Consider the following 20,776-nt stretch of genomic DNA (forward strand, 5'->3'; position numbering starts at 1 on the left):
TGAGCAACTAACCAATAATAGTCTGGTGCACAGTTTGATCACTTCTGAGAAAGCACACAACACTTTATTATCTCAGAGCAATTCACAAAGCTTTCCAGGTGTTAGAACTTCCATAACCAGTTTGCATTTTGTCTTTGTCTTCCTTTTCTGCCGAAATGAAAATCTGATATATATTCCAGAGATTTGCTGTTTCCCCTCAAAAGAATAGCCTGAGCTTATCTTTTTGTGTCTGTTTTCATTTTCCTTGTGTCTGCATATGGGTCTTCACGCTTCAGCTCCTGCACTTGTAGCTGTCCTTTGTTTGGCCACACACCATTTGCATTCTTCTTGTGAGTACAAATTCAAAATTCAGTGTCAGCAAGTCTCATGGACCAGTTATCATCTTGTTATCCAAAAAAGTTATAGTTGATCCTTTTACTATTAATGCAAGCCCTTAATGTCAAAATTTAAGACATTCTTCAAACAGACAGATACTGCAGACATTTTAAAGAAATTGCATGTTCTTCTTGCTGTGCTAAGCTTCAGGTCAATAGTTGTCACATTATCTACAGTCGCTGTTAAATTAATAATTGCTCACAAAAGAAAAATGCTAAAACATGCACATCCTCTGTGCCAACTTGTAACTACTTGATCCACTTGTTCCTTTCATTATTGATCACAATTAGAGAACTGTGTTAGATATTGGTTTGCTATAATTTTTAAAGAATGTAGGACACTGCAGAGGGTGCAGGGAAAGTTTACAATGATGCTCAATATGCATAGGTATACAGTACATACCAGGAAAGAATTAACTAGCTGAGTTTCATTTCTCAAAAAAGGAGGCTCAGCAGTGCCCCTAAAAACTATGAAAGGCTTTGATTAGAGTGATTACAGAGTGAATATTTCTTTTGTGGGGAAAATTATAATTAGAGACCATCAAACTAATATAATTAGTGGAAAAAAAAGCAAAGGTAGTTTTGTTCCAAGAGTAATAAGAGTGTGACTTGTGACCACAGGGAATGGTTGAAGCAAATACTGTGCTTTTAAACATTGCTAAAAAGAGACATAAAATGAAGCTTTTTGACTTCCACACTCATTAGGACTGAAGTGGAAGAAAACCAACTGTAGAAAGGACCAACTGTGAAAATTTATCCAACATGGCAGCAGAGTGGTGATTGATTGAAAAATGGTTGTCATGAAGAAGTACAAACTGTCAATCTCAGTTCACTTACTAAATTCAAATGTGGCAAATTGAGTGACTGGTCAGGACATTGCCATGGAGATGCAGCGTGCTTGACTATCTCATAGCTTGCTCGTCATAGACATTATACATTTTTCATATGGGCATGTTATTTCAGCCTCCAAATTATAGGCCCCCAAGTATGCATAAATGTCATCTCCAGTGCATGTAAATGAATCTCACTGCAAGCCTGACTGAAAATGTTAATTTCATGTGTATTTCTGATATTCTAATATTGTCCTGTCGCAGAATCATGTAATGTTGAACACACTTCTCTGAAGTTTGCAAGCAAAAGCTGGTAGGTCATGTTCGGCATCCTGCCTGCTGAGGACAGTCAAAGGGAAATGTTGTTTGATATGGTTTCTTTATAGCTTGAATTACATTAGCTTATATTGTTTGCATTACATCAACACAAACTCAAATGTCACATTACCCATGTTTGGTAGGTACCAGATCTTTTCGACTTGCTGGAAGCATTCTGTTAGTGTGAATGCCACTTGTTTACTGCAAAGTAGCAGTGCAAAATGTCTAGCATCACCTGTTACAAACATCGTTCAGATACTTCAAAAGTTTTGGCAGTGCACCGAAGACAACTTCACACCAGAGAATCTGACAGGCAATACCTTTTGAAGCCTTTTATTAATTTGTTGGCAGTAAATAACAGTGTCAGGTTTTGTCAAGTGAAGACATGCCATTGCCGGTCCTTCATTGAAATAGATTAAGATGTCTTGTTGCAGTTGTGTAAGGGTCTTGCTGATTTATCACCTGGACTGTTGTGCACAGTTTTTGTCTTTTCAAAGGAATGATATACCTGCTATTGAGTGCCAGTGGAGGTTTACCAGATCAGTCACTGGGATGGCATGATTATTTTATGAAAAAGATTGAGGAACCTGGGTCTAGGCTTACAGTTTACAAGACTTGGAGGTGGCCTTTGAGAGGGTGATTTTCAATGTGATGTTTCCTGTGGCTGGTGGCTCTTAAATCATGATGTGGAGGTGCCAGTGTTGGAACAGGTCTGAAGTCAGAAGAGAATAGGTTACAGTCCTAGTGATTTCAAATAAACCTGTTGAACTATACCTTGGTGTTGTGTGACTTCTGATTCTTCAAGTAACATAATCTGAAACAAAAACAAATTGCTGGAAAAGCTCAGCAGGTCTGGCAGCAACTTTGGAGAGAAATCAGAGTTAATGTTTCAGGTCCAGTAAGCCTTCCTGAGAACTGGTAGCTAAGAAAAAATTCTTTTTTATATGCAGAAGGTAGAGTGGGGGAGGGGTTAAGAAATAAACAATAGTTGGAGACAGAGGACAAATAAAAAGATAAACAGTTGTCCAGACAATGGAGTGGTTAAAGGTCAGTCTGAGAATGAATAGCTACTCATGAGGACTATTAGTGGCGATCAGTGTGGTTGTGTGAATAACAGACAATGTGATAACAAGGCCTGGTGTGTGGGGGTTGTGGTAAGGACATGGGAAAAGATGCCTCAAGCCCTAAAATTGCTGAACTCGGTGTTGAGTCCAGAAGGCTGTAGAGTTCCCAAGTGGAAAATAAAGTGCTGTTCTTCCAGCTTGTGTTGAGCAGCAAGTGTGAGACAGAGATGATGGCCAGGGAACAGGGTGGTGTATTGAAGTGGCAAATGACTGGACGTTCAGTTTCCTTAGTGAAGAGGAGACCACATTGTGAGCAGCAAATGCAGTAGACTAGATTGTGAGAAGTGCAGATAAGGCACTGTTTCACCTAGAAGATGTGTTTGGGCCCTTGGAAACTGAAGCAGGAGGAAGTAAATGGACAAGTATTACACCTTGTGTGATTGTAGCAGAGGGTACTCTGAGGCTGTGGGAGGTTATTGAGAGTAAAGGAAGAGTGGACTATGATGTGTTAAAGGGAATGGTTTTTTTGGAAAGCTGACAGGGAGGGGAATATATGACTTGTAGTGACATCCCACTGGAAGTGGCAGCTCATGATCTTCTGGATGTGGATTCTGGTAGAATGATAGGTGAGGACAAGGGGGACCCTATAGTTGTTGTGGGAGGGAAGAGACTGGATAAGGGCTGAAGTGTGAGAGATGGGTCAGACCCGGCTGAGGTCAACTACAGTGCTGGTGAATCAGTGTTGAGGAAGATGATGAATGTTTTGGCGACCCTCTTCTCAAAATTGGCATCATGAGAACAAATGCAATGGAGACTGAGGAACCGAGAGAACTGAATAGAGTCTTCACAGGAAGCAGGCTGTGAAGGTGTAAAGCGAAGTTAACTGTGGGAGTCGGTTAATTTGTAGTGGATTTTGGTGGCCACCTATCCCCAGAAATGGAAACAGGTGTCAAGTAAGGAATGGAACAGCGCAGCAGGTCAGACAGCATCCAGGGAACAGGAGAATCGACGTTTCGGGCATAAGCCCTTCTTCAGGAAGGGCTTATGCCCGCAATGTCGATTCTCCTGTTCCCTGGATGCTGCCTGACCTGCTGCGCTGTTCCAGCAACACATGTTCAGCTCTGATCTCCAGCATCTGCAGTCTTCTCTTTCTCCTCAAGTAAGGAATGGGCCGAGTCAGTAATGGATCAGTTTTTCAGGTGAGGGCAGGGTGGAAATTAGAAGTGAAATTGACAAACTTCTAAATTGAAATATCGGCAAATAGGACTGCCCGGGCAGAGAGAATAGGTTACAGTCCTCGTGATTTCAAATAAACCTGTTGAACTATAACTTGGTGTTGTGTGACTTCTGACTCTTCAAGTAACATAATCTGAAACAAAAACAAATTGCTGGAAAAGCTCAGCAGGTCTGGCAGCAACTTTGGAGAGAAATCAGAGTTAATGTTTCAGGTCCAGTAAGCCTTCCTGAGAACTGGTAGCTAAGAAAAAATTCTTTTTTATATGCAGAAGGTAGAGTTTCTGCCTGCTCCTGGTGTACAGAATTCATCAGTGACATGGTGGGATCTTTGTAAAGGTGGCATACAGAGGACACAGGTGAAATCTTTTAAAAATCACTTTTGCTCAAGGTAATAATTTGCTCATCCTCTATGTTATAAGTACTTAAAGCATCTAGCAACATGTTGGGAGGATAAAAGGCAATCTTACACTTTTATAACAACAATGATGACCATAGAACCAAAGTAGTCTGAAGCCACTGAAATACCTATATAATGTTGAAACACATTAACCAATGCAACCATATTATGTGGGGGTCTCCAACATTTTTAAGCTTTTTGAATATAACTGACACCCAGGATCTGCCCTGAAGAAAATACAGAATAAGTGTTTTATTTTTCATTTTATGCTTTGTTTTAGATTTGTATATCTCAATCGTTTTGTCCTCTGCTCACCAGGTCACAATGTGAGACTTGTGATTTCTGCCAGTGAAATTTTGGTTGTAGTCTGAGGCTGTTAGTTCCGTCTAAACTACCAAATTTGTATCTATGAAAACGGTGCAACAGTTGGACTTCATTGGGTGAACACTGTCTTGCAGAAGTATGTGGACTCAAAGTAAGCTTTAACTTTGAAAGCATAGGATGACAGGTATTTTTCTTTGATTCCTGATGAAAGGCTTTTGCCCAAAACATCAATTTTCCTGCTCCCCGGATGCTGCCTGACCTGCTGTGCTTTTCCAGCGCTACTCTAATCTTGACTCTAATCTCCAGCATCTGCAGTACCCACTTATGCTTAGGTATTTTTCTTTGTAGGTCTTGACAAATCCCTGTCCCTTGATCTGACTTTGAGCTCAATCTTATTTTGCACAGGAATCATCTCAATTTTATATCCACTGCTTTTTAAATCAAACAGTGATGCAATTTGACAGCCAACCCGCCAATGTCCACTTGAAGGAATAGATTTGAGATATAGATGAAAATATATTATATCACTTCTAATTCTTGAATAAATAAATTTTTATTTTAAGGTCTTCAAGTGTGCACAGATGTTTTCTGGGTGAAACCTTTTCAATTTTTGCCTTTAACTTTTTCCTATTAACTTTTCTAGACTTGGGGAGTGTTAGCATTTTACTTTTTCCATTGGGAGACCTGTCGACCCAGTTTCAATTTGAATGAATGTACAAAGTCTCTGCGTTTTCCAAGTACTATACAGTTCAGTTTTGACATTGTCTGTTATGAACCCAAAGTCAAACAACCATGCATTGACAGCTCACTGCACCCTTCCTTCTTCCATTTAAGAAGAATGGCCATTTGAGGCAACAGATGTAAAAACCTTTACAGGACCTTCCTTGACTTAACCATCGCATATCAGCATGGAGGATTACTGCAGTGCAGGCAATATCGGGTTTGTCTAGTAAGGATCAAAGGAAATGCTGAAGGACTCCTGCTCAAATTAAATTTACAATCTTACCTTGCATTACATGAGAACAGTCCGTGACTTTACTTGTTAATGCTTGCTGCTGGATTATACAGTGTTTTTGATGAAAGAGGCGAAATCAGGATCATTTGTACAAAATGCACTAAAAGCTTGCATTGGCACCAAGCATGGTTGCTGTACCATCAGTTGTGATCGAAATCGGTTTCGTAATTGAAATGTTTATTTTCAAGCCTGGACTTTTGAATTTGTGGTACTATCATTATTTGTACTGTCTTTGAGAGACAAAGGATGAGATTTTCTTTCGTTGTTTTTGTGCATACGGTCTTTAAGGACATAGCCAATGTAGCCCAGTCAATTGTTATGTCGATGGACTCAATTATAGTGTATTGAAAACTATTAAGTCCTTCAGGTTCTGCTTTAGTTGTTGAAAGATGTCTTTGGCCAAAGTTTTCATTCGCCTTGCTGCTAAGTGACATGGTTGTGTTTGCCGTTATACTACTTTCTGAAAGTCTTTGAATGAAAAGTCATTGTTTCTTTAATTACTTGTCATCTGTGGATGATTTCTTGCATTTTGAAGGAAGTTGAAGAATTGAAATGATGGTTCAGTGCTTAGCTTTTGTTGATTTATCATCAAATGACTGAGCTTTCAAAACAGCCTTCAGTTTGTCAACTTTGTTCAAAGCATGCTGTTCAAGGGAAAAACTAGTCTTGATTTTCTCAAACACACGACTCAAGTCTCAAACTTAAAGTAAACGATAGTAAAATGTCTTTATTATCACACTAAAGTTTTGGTCCCTTAGAGAATGAAACTGGGAAATTAATGAGAAGCAAAGAAATGGCAGACTTTGAACAAAGGTTGTATGACAAATACTTGTGTTCAAAGTAGAAGACATAGCATCCGAGGTGTTGTAGGAAATGAAGAGGCTAAAAAGAAGATATGAACTTAAAACAATCCTAAATACTGGAGGAAAAGTACTAAGAATGCAACTAAAGCTGAAGACTCAAGACTGCTGGACCTGTTGGTCCACATCTTGGGTTCTCAAAAGATGTAGTTATGTACTGGTTGTAATCTTTTACATTCCTAAAGGCCCACAGATTGGAAAATAGTGAATGCAGCACCATTATTAAAGAAAGGAGGGGAAAAAAAAGCAGGAAACTCGGGGCCAGTTAGTCTAATGTCTGCCACTGTGGGAAATCTTGAATTTATTGTTATGTAGGTAATAGTGGGAAAGTTGGAAAATCAAAAAATCATTGCTGTTTTCTGCAAGGGAAAATAGTGTTAGCCAAACTTTCTTGAAGATGTAGCAAACATGATGTATAAAGAGAAACAGTAGATGTAGTATATTTCCATCTCTAAAACACATTCAATAAGATGCTACATAAAAGGCTCCTACACAAAAAAAAGCTGAACTCGGGTGTTGATATATTAACACGGATAGAGATATAGCTAACAAACAGCAAACAGAAAGTCAGGGTAGTTTGCAGGTTGGAAAACTGTAATGAGTGGAGTTCCACAGGCCTTTATTATTTTTGAATTATTAATGACTTTGAAAAGGCCATTTGTAGTGTGATCATACTTGCTAGGGATGTGTAGATAGAGAAACAAACTGTGAGGATGATTCAAAGAGTTGGCAAAGCTAGATAGATGGTGTTGGACATGAATTGGCTGATGAGATATAATGTGGAAAAATGAGAGGTTCACCTTTTCAAAAGAACAGAACAACATATTTAAATGGAAGAGAACCTGCAAAAAGTGTAGAAGGATCTGGGGTTCCATGTGCTTCAATCACAAAAGATTAACACGCAGGTATGACAAACAAATAGAAAGGCAAATGGAATAGTCTTGTGTATTGCAAATGGGAAGTTCTTACTACAACAGCACAGGGCATTGTTGAAACAGCATCTGGAATATTTTATTCAGTTTTGATCATTTTTTTGAGATTGAAAGCAGTTCAGAAGAAAGTTAATTCAGCTAATTTGTGCAATGAAGCAATTGTCATATGAAGAATGATTTGAGCATTTACGCATTGAGTGTTTAGAAGCACTCTATTGACATAAGTATAATTCTGTGGAGGTTTGACAGGATTCAAAGAAGTTCCTTTTGTGGGGAGTCTGGAATAGTACAGAACAGAAGAGGCCCTTCAGCTCATTGTGTCATTACTATCAAAAACATATTATTATTTACACAGTCACACTTTTCTGTACCGGGCCCATAGCTTTGAATGTTATGACACTGGAGTGCTCATTCAAGTGTTTATAAAGGTTGTGAGGTTTCCTGCCTCAACTACCCTCCCAATGCATTCCAGGCCCCCCCCCCCCCCCAACATTCTGAGTGAAAGAAATTTTCCTTAAATCCCTGCGAAGCCTCCTGCCTTTCACTTTAAAATTATGCCCCCTTGTTATTTGCCCTTTGACTAAGAGCAACAGCTGTTTTCTATTCACCCTGTCCATGTCTGTCATAATCTTACATTCCTCTGTCATGTCCCCTTTCAACTTTCTGTGCTTGACTACACCTGAAATGTATGCTTCATAAGCTTATAACCTCGAGTAATCCTGAAGTATTGAGAAATTCTCATTACAGCAGTTGCTCTTTAGATTCTTTAATGGTTCTATCAATACAGACTACCCATAAAATTAATAAAACGTGTTTAGAAATACATAAATTTCTTGAATTGCTTTTCCTTGGAATGATGGGTTGAATTTTCCTTTGGCGCGCAGCAGACAGTTGGGAAGGATTGTGCGCAGATAGAGTGAGATTACACTAGGAGACAGTGAGGTCTGCAGATGCTGGAGATCAGAGTTGAGAGTGTGTTGCTGGAAAAGCACAGCAAGTCAGGCGGCATCTGAAGAGCACGAAAGTCGATGTTTCAGGCTGGAGACCTTCAGGATTCCTGATGAAGGGCTCCGGCCCAAAATGTTGATTGTTTTTTTTTCCTGCTCCCCGGATGCTGCCTGACCTGTTGTGCTTTTCCAGCAACGCACACTCAACTGAGATTACACTATTGAAATTATTAGAGGTGTATTACATTCCCCGAGCAGTTCAGGTTTAACTAAGTGGGTTCGGGGTCATTTGACTAACCAGATGTGGTAAAACAGAACAATTTTCTCACATTTAATGAGATTTTGGCCACTATTTAAATATGTATATGCATTATTTAAATTTTAAATAATTGCTGACAGCGTTTGCCATGGCACAGGTCACTGATCTCAATCATCCTCTCAAGTTCTAAGTTTGCTCACTGAGCTGGAAAATTTGTTCTCAGATGTTTTGTCCCCTTGTTATTTGCATCCTTGAGAGGATGCTAGACAACATAGTCAGTGAACCTCCTTTGAAGCCCTGGTGTTCTGTCCTACTTTCTATCTGTGTTTTGGTCTGTTGTGGTTGGCGATATCACTTCTGGTTCTTTTTCTGAGAGGATGGTAAATGGGGTCCAAATCAACGTGTTTGTTAATAGAGTTCCGGTTTGAATGCCAGGCCTCTAGGAATTCCCCTCCGTGTCTTTGTTTAGCCTGTCCCAGGATGTATGCATTATCCCAGTCGAACTGACGTCCCTCGTCGTCTGTGTGTAAGGATACTCGTGATAGTTGGTCGTATCGTTTGGTGGCCAGTTGGTGCTCATGTATCCTGGTGGCTAGTTTTCTACTAGTCTGTCCAATGTAACGTTTGTTGCAGTCCTGCAGGCATCCTGCAGAGTATCCTTACACACAGATGATGAGGGACACCAATTCAACTGGGACAGGCAAATCAAAAACACACACGGGGATTCCTAGAGGCATGGTAGTCGAACTGGAATTCCATCAACAAACACTTCCATTTACCAACCTCTTAGAAAAAGAACTGGAAGTGAAATCACTGACCTTAAGAAGCTAAGACACAAAAATAGAAAGCGGGACAGAACACCAGCGCTTTAACTGAAGCTCACTGATATTGTTACCTCGCATGGTGATGAAACGTCTGAGAACAAGTCTTCCAGCTCAGTGAGCAAACTTGCAAGCTGAACCACAAACTTGAGCTACAAAGCTTCACAAAAATCACATTCCTCACAAGTTTGATGAAAGCGTTCTCACTGTATTCATCTCTTATCTTCTGTACTGAACAATTTGTGCTCCTCCAATTCTGTACTTTGTAGCTTCCATAGTTTTAATTGCTTCACCATTATTGTTGATTTTTAGCTTACCTAGGCCCTGAGCTGTGGAATTTGCTCCCTATACATCTCTGATCTGTTTAGGATCTCCTTAAAACCTGCCTTTGATCAAACTATTCGTCATCTGCCCTCATATCTTATGTCAATCATGTAGTTTTTGGTTAGTGTGAAGTACTTGGGAATGTTGTATTGTGTGCTATACAAATACAAATTTGTTGGAGTTTTTATTTAAAAATAGCATGACACTCAGAAGCTTTAAATTAAATAAATGAGCTATGTTGAAAAAAAAAATCTGTTGGCTTTCCAATAAAATTGCTTAGATAAATGTATGCTTTCTGATGGTCTGTTCATAAACCTTTCAGGCTGAACCACAAGAAGCCGTCAAGTCCAACATTTATGGTTTAAATGACAGTTCTCCAAAAGAAACCTTCAGGCTGTGGTATTTCAATTCGAAGTAGCAAGTCCATTATTTCCTGTTCTTTTGGTTGCGGTTCATGTGTCAAATTGTTTAAAAGTCTCTGATGCATTATTCTTGAAGCTGAAATGCAAATGTTGAACCAAGAAAAACAGTTGCTTTTACGATGCCAGGTTTATCATGCATTTGGTACAGTTAATTTTTTTGGACTCTGAGAATGTTCAAGTAACACATTTTCATGGTTAAATGTACATTTATAATTTGTCCATGATTTGTTTTCTAAGAAACACTTGCCCTTGCTTTTTAAAGCTAACAGTTATACTTAGTGAATATCAATTACTTAATATTTTCCGTCAATTGTTTGACCACAGGAAGACATGAATCTGAATGAGGACCGTAAAGTTCCACTCCGAGGAAAGGATCTGATGACAAAGAGAGAAATGGTGGTTCACTACATCTCTGCAACTGCCAAATCTGTAAGGTTTATTTTTGAGTAAATAACTATTTTAAGATAGCACAGTATATGCAATTCCTTTGATCGTCAGGTATGATCAGCTTGGAGTGATCTGCTTTTGGCTTTGGCTAAACTGTAATCTATAATTGCTGCCTGAATGTTTCCTCCTTCATTGCTTAAAGCTGCACTTCTTAATGTGGTTTTAAAATGCCTTCCTCCTGTGGATAAATTGTTTGAGGGTTTGGCACACACCACACAAAATGCTCTAATCTGAAGCATGATGCTTTTATTGCTATAAACTATAAGTGTCTTCTGTATCTACTGCCCTAGGGTAATCCATGTGATTTTTAAATCTTGGGTGGTATGTTTTGTCCAGAGGAATGGAGGTCAATTTTAATTGTTCACAGTTTAACATATTCAATATGTAATTGCACTTCATTATTAATTTTAATAATTTTAAAAGTTACAGAACAGATGAATATTCCACAATGTTTTGGATTACCAATATTGAGGAAATTGAATGGGAGTTTATCACCCCATTGAATGTATTTGCTCATCATGTATGATTGAGTTAATTGTTTAAACCTGCAGTATAATTTTAGGTTTAATTGAGGAATATGAAATTTATGAATCTAATGTTGTCTAAAGTTTACCATCTTCTTGAAAACAAAATTGAATAGTATCAGAACAGCACCTGCTCACAATCTTCAAACAAACATTTTTGAAACAAGCAGAGCTCCATAGCATGAAGTATAATCGTTACAACCAGAAGAAACCTCATACTTTTTTTTAGTATATGAGGGCAGAAAAAAATCTCAAATGATAACAAAAAATGTTGTGAACAAGACCATTTATCCCATTCATGAGGTTTCAGTTTGTATTTTCTGATTTTATTTTCCTGTCATTTATTTTTGTGGAGCTGTGTACCTGGATATGCCTTGGTAGATGGTTTTTGATGCAGTAATTATTTGATTTATTTTTTCTCAGTAAAAAATTCAAAATATGGGTGGAATTGCACAGCACCCAAGGATGATGTAATGAATTGAATTTCTTTTTTTTATATTCTGTAGTATGTGCTTCATTATTTAATTAGCTATGTTTGAACACTAATTTTTTTTCTTTTAGTAAGCACTCATTTGTTCTAAAATTATTCTAATGTTAGCAACATTAACAATTCATAAGTTGAGATACTTTTTTGAAGTATTAAACCTTTGGGAATTTTTTGATTTTGAGCATTGTTCTTCAAACTTTGCTTAAAGTGCTAATACTGTAACTGATGTACAGGATTTGCCCAGGTTTAGCAGATAAAGGAAATGATATATAACAGCATATTTCCTGGGTGAAGCACAGCAGCAAAAAGTACACAACAAAAATCCAAAAACTAAGACAGCCTGTGAGCTGAAAGCTATTACAGTCAGACAAATGTAATTCTGCCCTTCTGCAACATTATCAACCAGTACCTTAGATATAGAATAAATGTTTTGAAAGTTTTTTGTTTTTGTTGAAACTGCTGCTTCAGCTGCTCTTTTGGTATCACTTTTGATCTTCTCTCAACTGGCTATCTCCTCAATTTAAATGCTGCCCAGCATTCCTTCCCTGTGGTGACCTGTCAATCACAGGACAGGAATACTTGTTAATTGCCATACAGTTTGTCAGATTAACTATTTGCCTTTGTCAAGCAAACGTTTCGGAAATATCCTTTTGTGATATCTTTGTGACTAAAGCTGTTCGTGCAGAGGCAAATTGTTAGCTACTTGTTTCCAAAAGTTTGCAGGCCCTTGCATATGGCTGCTGTTAGAACATTCATTCTTTGGAATGGTTAGTGACTGTGTTTGTGTAAGAAAAGAAAGTCTAAACTGTTTGTGCATTTTACACTGGTGCTATACAAGCAAGTCAGGATATTTCGAGATGATGATCAGTTCAATATTATGGTTTTGACTTCCTTTTAAAAATATTTACAATTTAAAAATTAATTGCCTTTGAGTTGACAGTATCTTCTGAGGCTTTGTTAATTAAAATATAGCAGTATGTAATCGAGAAATGTGCTGACGTTTTAGTTAGATTGAAAAGCTTTGAACTAAAACATAAACAGACTTTCTTTAATCATTTGGATATCGAACCAGGCAAACAATGCACTGTGACAGTCTACAAGGTGATCAGTACTTTCCTGACAGGCATTGTCATGATTCCAAAATCTTGGATCTGATACATGGAAAATCAGAGCAGTGAAATGAAATAAATTGTACAACTACAGTTCCATTCGTAGTTGTGAAATGTGAACATTAATACCAAATTAAAATATATATTGACATAAGGTGAAAACTATTCAAACTGACCATTGTAACCTATTAGATCAGAATTTGCTTCGGGTGTCTAAACCAAAGCATATGATATGTTTAGCAATACAATTCTACACATGACTTTATTTTTGGTTTGAGTAGAAGCATAAAAGAGAGTTGTGAATGATTTGGTAATCAGGTTTGTTTTGTTAACTTCAATGCATATGTTCCTCTTCAGTTATTAAATAAACATGAGAATTTTCTTGAACATGAGGCATTTTCTTTTCATTGCTAGTGATATAAAAATCCAGCTGCACTTAATTTCCTTTTGTGATCCTTAGAAGTCTCAATAATTAATTAACTGACCTCTTCACAATCTTGCAAAGATATAAATGTCTGAAGGCTTCCATGTTTGTACAATGTTTATACTGAATATTTTCCTCCTCTTTCTTTGCTTACTTGTTTCAGTTTTTCCTTTGTTTTGGGGCAAATGGCTGTCTTGGTTGCTAAAGTATGCTGAATGTTCCTTGGGTGAGCTTCAAACCAACTTGTATTTAGATTAACTTTATGCTGCTGCCTTGTGCACATTGAGCTCCTCGGTGCACTCTTTGAAATGCTTTTGTATGTCATTGGCAAATGCATAGGTTTTCGAAAATCCTGGTTTTATCGATTCCCATTGAACTTTAACAAACATTTCTTTCATGTTAGTGAGATAAGGTACTTTTTTTCATCTTCCTTTGTCATTACATTTTTATTTCCCTTTGGAATTTAAGCTTTCTACTTTGCTAGAGTTTGTAATAGATATAAATCTTTTGAATTTTGAAATTTAAAATGCAACTAGATTTGGACCAAAATACACTCATGCAGAAAGTTTGCTAATGTTAATCTGCTGGTCTTTGGACTGGATGTATCTTCAATGCTGAGTATTCAAACTCGATTACATTCCTTCCACTGGCATAAGTAATTGGATAAATATACTTGGAATCTCCAGGAGTATGGAGTGGTGATAGTGATTCTTTGTTCTCATTTGATTAAAACATTTTATCTTTGCTTCCTCAACATTAAGTTACAACATGGAGCTAAAATTGAATTCGGTGGGATTAGTTGTGCAGTTGTGAACTATAATAACCTGTTTCTGCAGTATTCAATAGTGTGGGTCAATGTATTGTAACACAGAACTGGTGATCATCCCTCTATCAGCATTACTGTGATGCATCTTTAAAGGGATCTTTAATGTGTTTAGTCAGAAAAAAGATGATAAGCCTTGAACTTAAATTCAACAGTTTAGTGGCAAAGACTGGGGGACGATAACACTTATCAGATTTAAAACCTGATTTCACTGAAGAATGTTGTTCTGATTTTCATTTTTCTTAAGGTGTTGAATAAGGTACCCAATTACTTGGAAATCATTGGTTAAATTATGTAATTGTGGTCATATAATCAAAATTGCTTTATCCAAAATTTTGAACTAACCATGTAAAAAGCACAGACAGCTAAATTAGAACCTAATGTTGAAATATTTACATTATCACATAACTTGAAATGTGACTTTACATTAAGAGAATATACTATGTTAGTTTGAAATGAAAATACAGTTTAATAGAATGAAGTGTACAGATGTGTGCACTGAGGAAGCAATACGTTTTGAGTTGCTACATAAAACAGACCTGTGTTGCCACTCTGTCACTTGTTTAATATGATTTAGCAGGTTTTGCAGTAAAAGGTCACCAAGATGTCAGCATTTGGCATTTTGAAATATATGGATCATTGTGTTTGTTTTTTGGGAGTAGAGCTGATTATAGAATCTCAAAAATTGTGCTGTTCATTGTATTGTGCCCACATAACAATAATATAATGCACATGATTGTAAGGTTTGGTTTTCATTCATCTTTAAGTGGAGTTTTAATTCAGTCTTGCAATCTTTTGGCTTGCTGCCTTAATAAATTGTGTAAGTACAATATTGGCAGCACAGTGCTTACTGTGTTACACCACCAGTTATCTCTCTCTGCAGTAGGAGAACAGCGCAATGGTCCTCTAGAGTTTTGGCAACTTACCTTTTATTTTGTCTCCATTAAATCATAACCATAATCTTCAAATTTACTGAGTGATTCCAGCGAGAAAATCTGTAGACAAGGATTCACATTTTTATATCACCTTTGTACTTTAACAATAAACACATTAAGAAAGATTTCCCAGGTAGATTGCAGTCAATAACAAGTATAACAAGAATAGATTGCATGTGTAGTTGACATACATGGCAGTGACTTCAGCTAAAAACCACCTTCAATTCTCTGAAATTCTAGTTCTCGCTGTAAGGTTCCCTAATTAACACACTTCTTTTGGAGTGTTCTTTTATTTTTAAGATCTGCTTCATCAAATTATGTTTACAACTTGGTTGCTCCCCCAATGCTCACCTCCCAGAATTGCCTCCACTTTGCCCTTGCTTTCTTATGGCTTGGCTTTGTTTTGCTTCACTTTTGCATTGCCTCCCTTCATCCTAACTTGTCTCTCCTGTCTGATCTTGCCTCCCTCTGTCCTTACTTTAGGCTGCTCCCTTTGCCAACGAAGCCATTTCCTTCTCCTGGCTATGGTTTCAAATTCCTACTAAATTGCTCCATCTCGTAGCAGGTGTTGGTCCCTGCAGGGACTCCACAGCTCTCTACACTGACTGTTGCCTGTCAGTGCATGGAGTTTGGTTAATCTAAGAATGCAGGTGAGTGCACTTTGGGGGGAAAAAAAATTGAAGTACTATTTAAATACTTGAAAATGTCTGAAGAAGCCAAACTCTGCTTTTAGTCTTGATTTTTATCAGAACCTCTGATTCCCTGGTAAAGTTGGAATTTCAGGAATGTTACAGCAACTTTCAGTGAAGACTTAGTGTAACCACGGATCAACTTTGGACCAACCTGAGTTCTGTGATTATGGTCTTCTTTAGAATCTCTGAGGAGATTCCTCTGAACCTCCTTGGCTTTACACTCATCAGTCTTGATCCCATGGTTTCACGAGAAACAATTTAGCTTGAAGCCTCATAACGCTGGGTGCACTGTATGGCTGGCTTTGGACAATCACTTCATTTATTGTGAAGCTATAACAGTAACTTTATTTTTTCCTTATCTTTGCTCTTAAATCCAGCCTTTTTGTTTATTTCTAAACAAGTGCACTGCAAACTTACCTGCCTCTAGCAGAATTTTGTCACATTGCCTGTTATTTTTTAAGTGGTGCAGTCACCAATTAGATTGGTGGCTCCATATTAGATTCTCCACCCTGGATCGTGTGATTGCTCTCCCACAATACATTGAACTGCTTCCAGTGAATGCATGTCTTCTATCTTGGGAGACCAGAACTGTGTGCAATACTCTTGGTCCCTACACAGTTGTATCAAGATTTCACTCCTTTAATAATAAAGCCCAGTGTTCGTTTGTCATCTTAATTGCTTGCTCCATACCAACGTTTTTGTGATTTGCAATATGAGGGCAACCAGATCATTCTCTATCACAGGACTCTTTAGTCTTTCTCGTTTGAATAATGTTCTGCTTTTCTACCACAGTGCAAGGTCTCTCACTTTTCTGTATTATACTCAATTTACCAAATTCTTCCTCACTCATTTTATCTTTCTTTGTTATTAGATTCTTGTTCCTCTTACAAGTTGATTTCCTACCTATCTTTGTATTGTCAACAAATTTAACTGCTGTTCACTCTGTTGATATTCAAGTCATCCACATAAGAACATCATTTTCAAAAATCAAAGAATCACAGTGACAAAAATCAGTGTGGAAGCAGTCTATTCGACACATCGAGTCCATACCGATCCTTCGAAGAGCATTGCATCCAGACATACCCCCATCTACACTCTCCTTCTAACCCTGCATTTCCCATGGCTAATCAGTGAGCCTGGACACCACAGACAATTTAGCCTGGCCAATCCACCTAACCTGCATATCTTTGGACTGTGGGAGGAAACCAGAGCACCCAGAGGAAACCCCATGCTGTCACAGGAAGAATGTGCAAACTCCACACAGGCAATCGCCGGAGGGTGGAATTTAGCTCGGGTCCCTGCTGCTGTGAGGTAGCAGTGCTAACCACTGAAGCTTGCTGTTCCACTACTACCCTTTTCAAAATAACCTGCTTCTTTCTTCATGATAGATTCCAATATTTCCTGATGTCGTTAAGCTACCTCTGCTGGTTTCTATTCCCTCTTCCATCCTAAAATAGAGGCATTGCATTTGTAGTTTGTATAATTGGCTGGAACCTTTCAAGAATCTAAGAAAATTTGAAAGACAGTACAATTGCACTACCATCTTTGTAGCTACTGCCTTCAAGACCCGAGGCTGCAGGTCCTCCTTTATTCCCATTTTTTTGCCTATTACTTTGTCCCCACTGATACTGATTGTTTTAAGTTCTTAAGTATTGTCCTAAGAAAATGTGTTGAATACACTCGATGAACTCATTTTTAAGGTTACGTTTGCCAGGTTAGTTTGTCCAAACCATAATACGATTAAAATCACCCATGGTACTCAGTCTGTTTGTTTTCCAGGATCCAACTATCTATCGATTAAAACACTATCCTATCGTATAACTACTGTCAGGATCCAACTGTGTTATTGCTGTTAATATTTTATACTTTCAGAACCTACTATTGAATGAATTCAAACAAAAGGAGACCTGGAAATTGCACCCAACAGTAACTTATCACCCTAGCTATTTCTTACTTTTTAGTTAACTCATAGGATATGAGCATCAATTATTGTGCATCCCTGATACCACTGGAAAAGTGTTGGTGAGCTGTCTTGAACTGCTGGAGTTCTTGCGATTTAGGGACATCTGCATTTCTGACTTGTGCCTTGCAGATAGTGGGTAGGCATTTGGAAGACATGCCTCGCTCTAGATTTCCCAGTTTCTAATCTGCTTCACCCAAATTACTTCCACATTTTGATCTTTTTGAGACGGAACCATTCCTCACTATTGACCTTAATTTTTTTATCACAGATCTACCTGACCTCATTTTGCCTTTATCCTCTCTTTCTAGAATGTTAAATATCCTTGAATGGTCAGTTCTCAAACTTGTCAAGCTGTAACAACATCTCTGTAATAGTTAGTTTATGCCTGTTGATTTCTGATTGTGACATTCATTCATCTACTTTGTGTACTGCATGCGTATTCTGATGAAGAGCCATTAGCTCTCTGCTTGTAGCAAATTTCCATCTTCTGACTCTGTTTAGTTGTGCAAACATATTGTTGTCCTGACTAATTAGAATTTTTAAAACTTGGAATCTATCTCCATCTGAGGGACTTGTACCTCTATTTCTTTGGGATAAGTATTGCAAGTCTGAATTATTTGAAAATTAATGCATTGCAGTGAATAAAACATGGCTTTGATATTAACATTATTGGATATCAGATCAGGTTTACTCAACATTTTTGGACAACAAGTACTCTTCTATCTCATTCAGGCATTTTTTGACTTGCTATCACACTTAAAATTTTCATAAAGTATCTTCGAAACCAATAAAAAGTTAGTTACAGCCAGCATCTCTCAGCAGAGCTAGACTGAGAATGAAAAGCAGCAAAGATAAACAAACAAATTTGACCTTGTAGAATAAATCTGCATTAATGCAATTGCAAAATAAAATATTACAGTGCCAGTGGCTATAGTTGAACAGCAATCATACAAGAAGTTACATGCATAATTAGCAACAGAAAAGCAAAAATTAATACAATTTTGAAGTATCAGGACAGAGAAATTGGAGGTAATTACAGTTTGGGAAATGCTTCATGTTTATTGTCATTTGACACATCGATCTTTTATGGTGGTACAAATGGTGTGTGCTAGGTTTGAGGAGCAGTACTTAACTTTGGAGCTAGTAGACACAAAATGAAGCAAGATGTGTAAGTTGTGAAATAAGTATGTAATACTTTATATGATTCAATATGAAGGTTCTGTCAACTCTCATGGAAAATGATATGTTTGCATCCAGAATTCCATTTAAGTGATAGAAGCAAGATGATTGACCTGGCATATGAAAGTTATACAACATTCAAAACACGTTTTTGATATTTTGACTCAATGAAATTCATGGTTGTATTTTGGAGTAGGTAACTTTAAACAATTATCAATTGACCAGTGTATTTTTGAAAATTGGTAACATCTTACTGTGAAACCTGCTGAAATACTTCATCAGATCTTTTGTAAAAATAATTGGTTTTGTATGGTAATCTACACTGCTCAAAGCTGTAAATGTATTACTAATACTGTAACTAAACTACATTATGATTAATCAATGTAAAGCTGAGCTCACTAATAATGCTGTTTTGATTTTTTGTTTTGTCTCTCCAACTACTACTAATTTACACTACACTAACCACTGCATTCAGATAACTGGAAGCAAAGTTTCGGTGAGTAATACTGCTTAGTTTTGTTTATTCTTATAACAGTAATTTTTAATCTCAATTTACCCAAACACACGCTTTCAAGTGAGTAGTCAGAGTTTTTGATGAGGAAAAGTAATAGTACTGCATAAGATATTTTCATTAAAAGGCAAGGTGCTGTACGTCAATTCAAGCTAATAGATGTTGTTGAATAACTTTGTTCTATATCTATTTTACAGATGAAAATGAACCCAAAATGCAAAACTATCATTTGTTTACAGTGGCACCGTCTCAATATTTTCAACCGATGATTTGAATGATTGATGAGACTAAAACCTGTTACAACAATTCTGTTTTGAGGATTTTATTTTAAACTACTGATTTCAGTATCTTTTAGTTTTAATAACTCTCATCTTTGAAAAAACTTAATACGTTTTCACTCATTCACTCATTTAGTCAGCTTTCTTATGGTAAGACACTTGTGTGATTTTACCAAATTCTATTTAGACTAATAAGTAAAAAGGGATATCAAATAATCATCTGGAATATTTTTAGAAATTTGAACTTTGGCAAGCACTTGAAATTTGCTGTGTTGTGTATAAAACAAAGTCCATGCTGTGACCTACATTGTTTCATTGTTTATGTTTGACAGATTGTCTCTCTTGACTTCCGTGTTTGATGTTACATTGCATGTTTTTTGGTAATTAGAATTTGCCCTTCTAAGAGTCTGGCTTGTTTGTAGTGTGTAAATTGTATCTAGGAACAGGAGTAGGTCATTCAGGCCATCTGGTCTGGTCTGCCTTTCAGTTACATCATGGCTGATTGCCTACCCTAGTCTTACTTTTCTACATTATTTACACAGACCTTGATGTCATTAGTCTGCAAAAATCAATTAATTTCTGCCTTGAACTTTCTCAAGTAATTTTAACAGGTTTATCAAAGATGATTTCTTTCATAAATCATGTTAACTCTGACTAATTTTATTATTTTTTTCTAAGTGTCCAATTATCACATCTTTGATGAAAAAGCTTTATAATCACACAGTTAAAAATCACACAACACCAGGTTATAGTCCAACAGGTTTCATTGGAAGCACACTAGCTTTTGGAGTGACGGTCCTTCATCAGGTGAGGAGCATCGCTCCGAAAGCCAGTGTGCTTCCAATTAAACCTGTTGGACTATAACCTGGTGTTGTGTGATGTTTTAACTTTGTACACCCCAGTCCAACACCGGCATCTCCAAATCATGACTTTCTAATCACAACATCCTTTACAATCTTGATCACAAGGTGTTAAGTTGGGATGTTCAGTAATGACTGCAGAGAGTTCGGTACACTTGCCATGACTCAAGCGCTGAAGCAGTCCTTGCCTAAATACAGCAAGATTGAATGGCACAAGATGATATTCAGACTTGGGCTGACCATTGGAAAATAACATTTGCATTATACAAGTGTTAGGCAATGAATATCTGTAACAGGAGAGATTCTAACTATCTTGGTATTCAAAACCATCATTGCAGCCCCCACTGTAAACATCTGGAGGTTGCTGTTGACCTGAAACTGAACAGGGCAATATCCTTGTAAGTACAATGCTGCAAGAGCA

At 37.3% G+C, this 20,776-nt stretch overlaps 1 protein-coding gene across 5 annotated transcripts in view; it reads left to right on the forward strand.

Moving 5' to 3' along the window:
- The window catches only part of diaph2 (diaphanous-related formin 2), a 753,551-nt gene that overhangs the window by 109,660 nt on the left and 623,115 nt on the right, over window positions 1-20,776 (forward strand). For 4 of the 5 annotated variants that reach the window (XM_087992147.1, XM_087992149.1, XM_087992151.1 and 1 more), the window contains 2 exons: window positions 10,448-10,552; window positions 19,182-19,202. In XM_087992147.1, coding sequence (XP_087848273.1) covers window positions 10,448-10,552; window positions 19,182-19,202 — 126 coding nt within the window. The remainder of the gene's footprint in view (window positions 1-10,447; window positions 10,553-19,181; window positions 19,203-20,776) is intronic. The other variant, XM_087992148.1, reaches the window with a different exon arrangement.

Source organism: Chiloscyllium plagiosum, unplaced genomic scaffold (genome assembly GCF_037043375.1).
Source record: "Chiloscyllium plagiosum isolate Xiang-an unplaced genomic scaffold, Cpla_swu_hap1 HiC_scaffold_11, whole genome shotgun sequence".
Lineage (NCBI taxonomy): Eukaryota > Metazoa > Chordata > Chondrichthyes > Orectolobiformes > Hemiscylliidae > Chiloscyllium > Chiloscyllium plagiosum.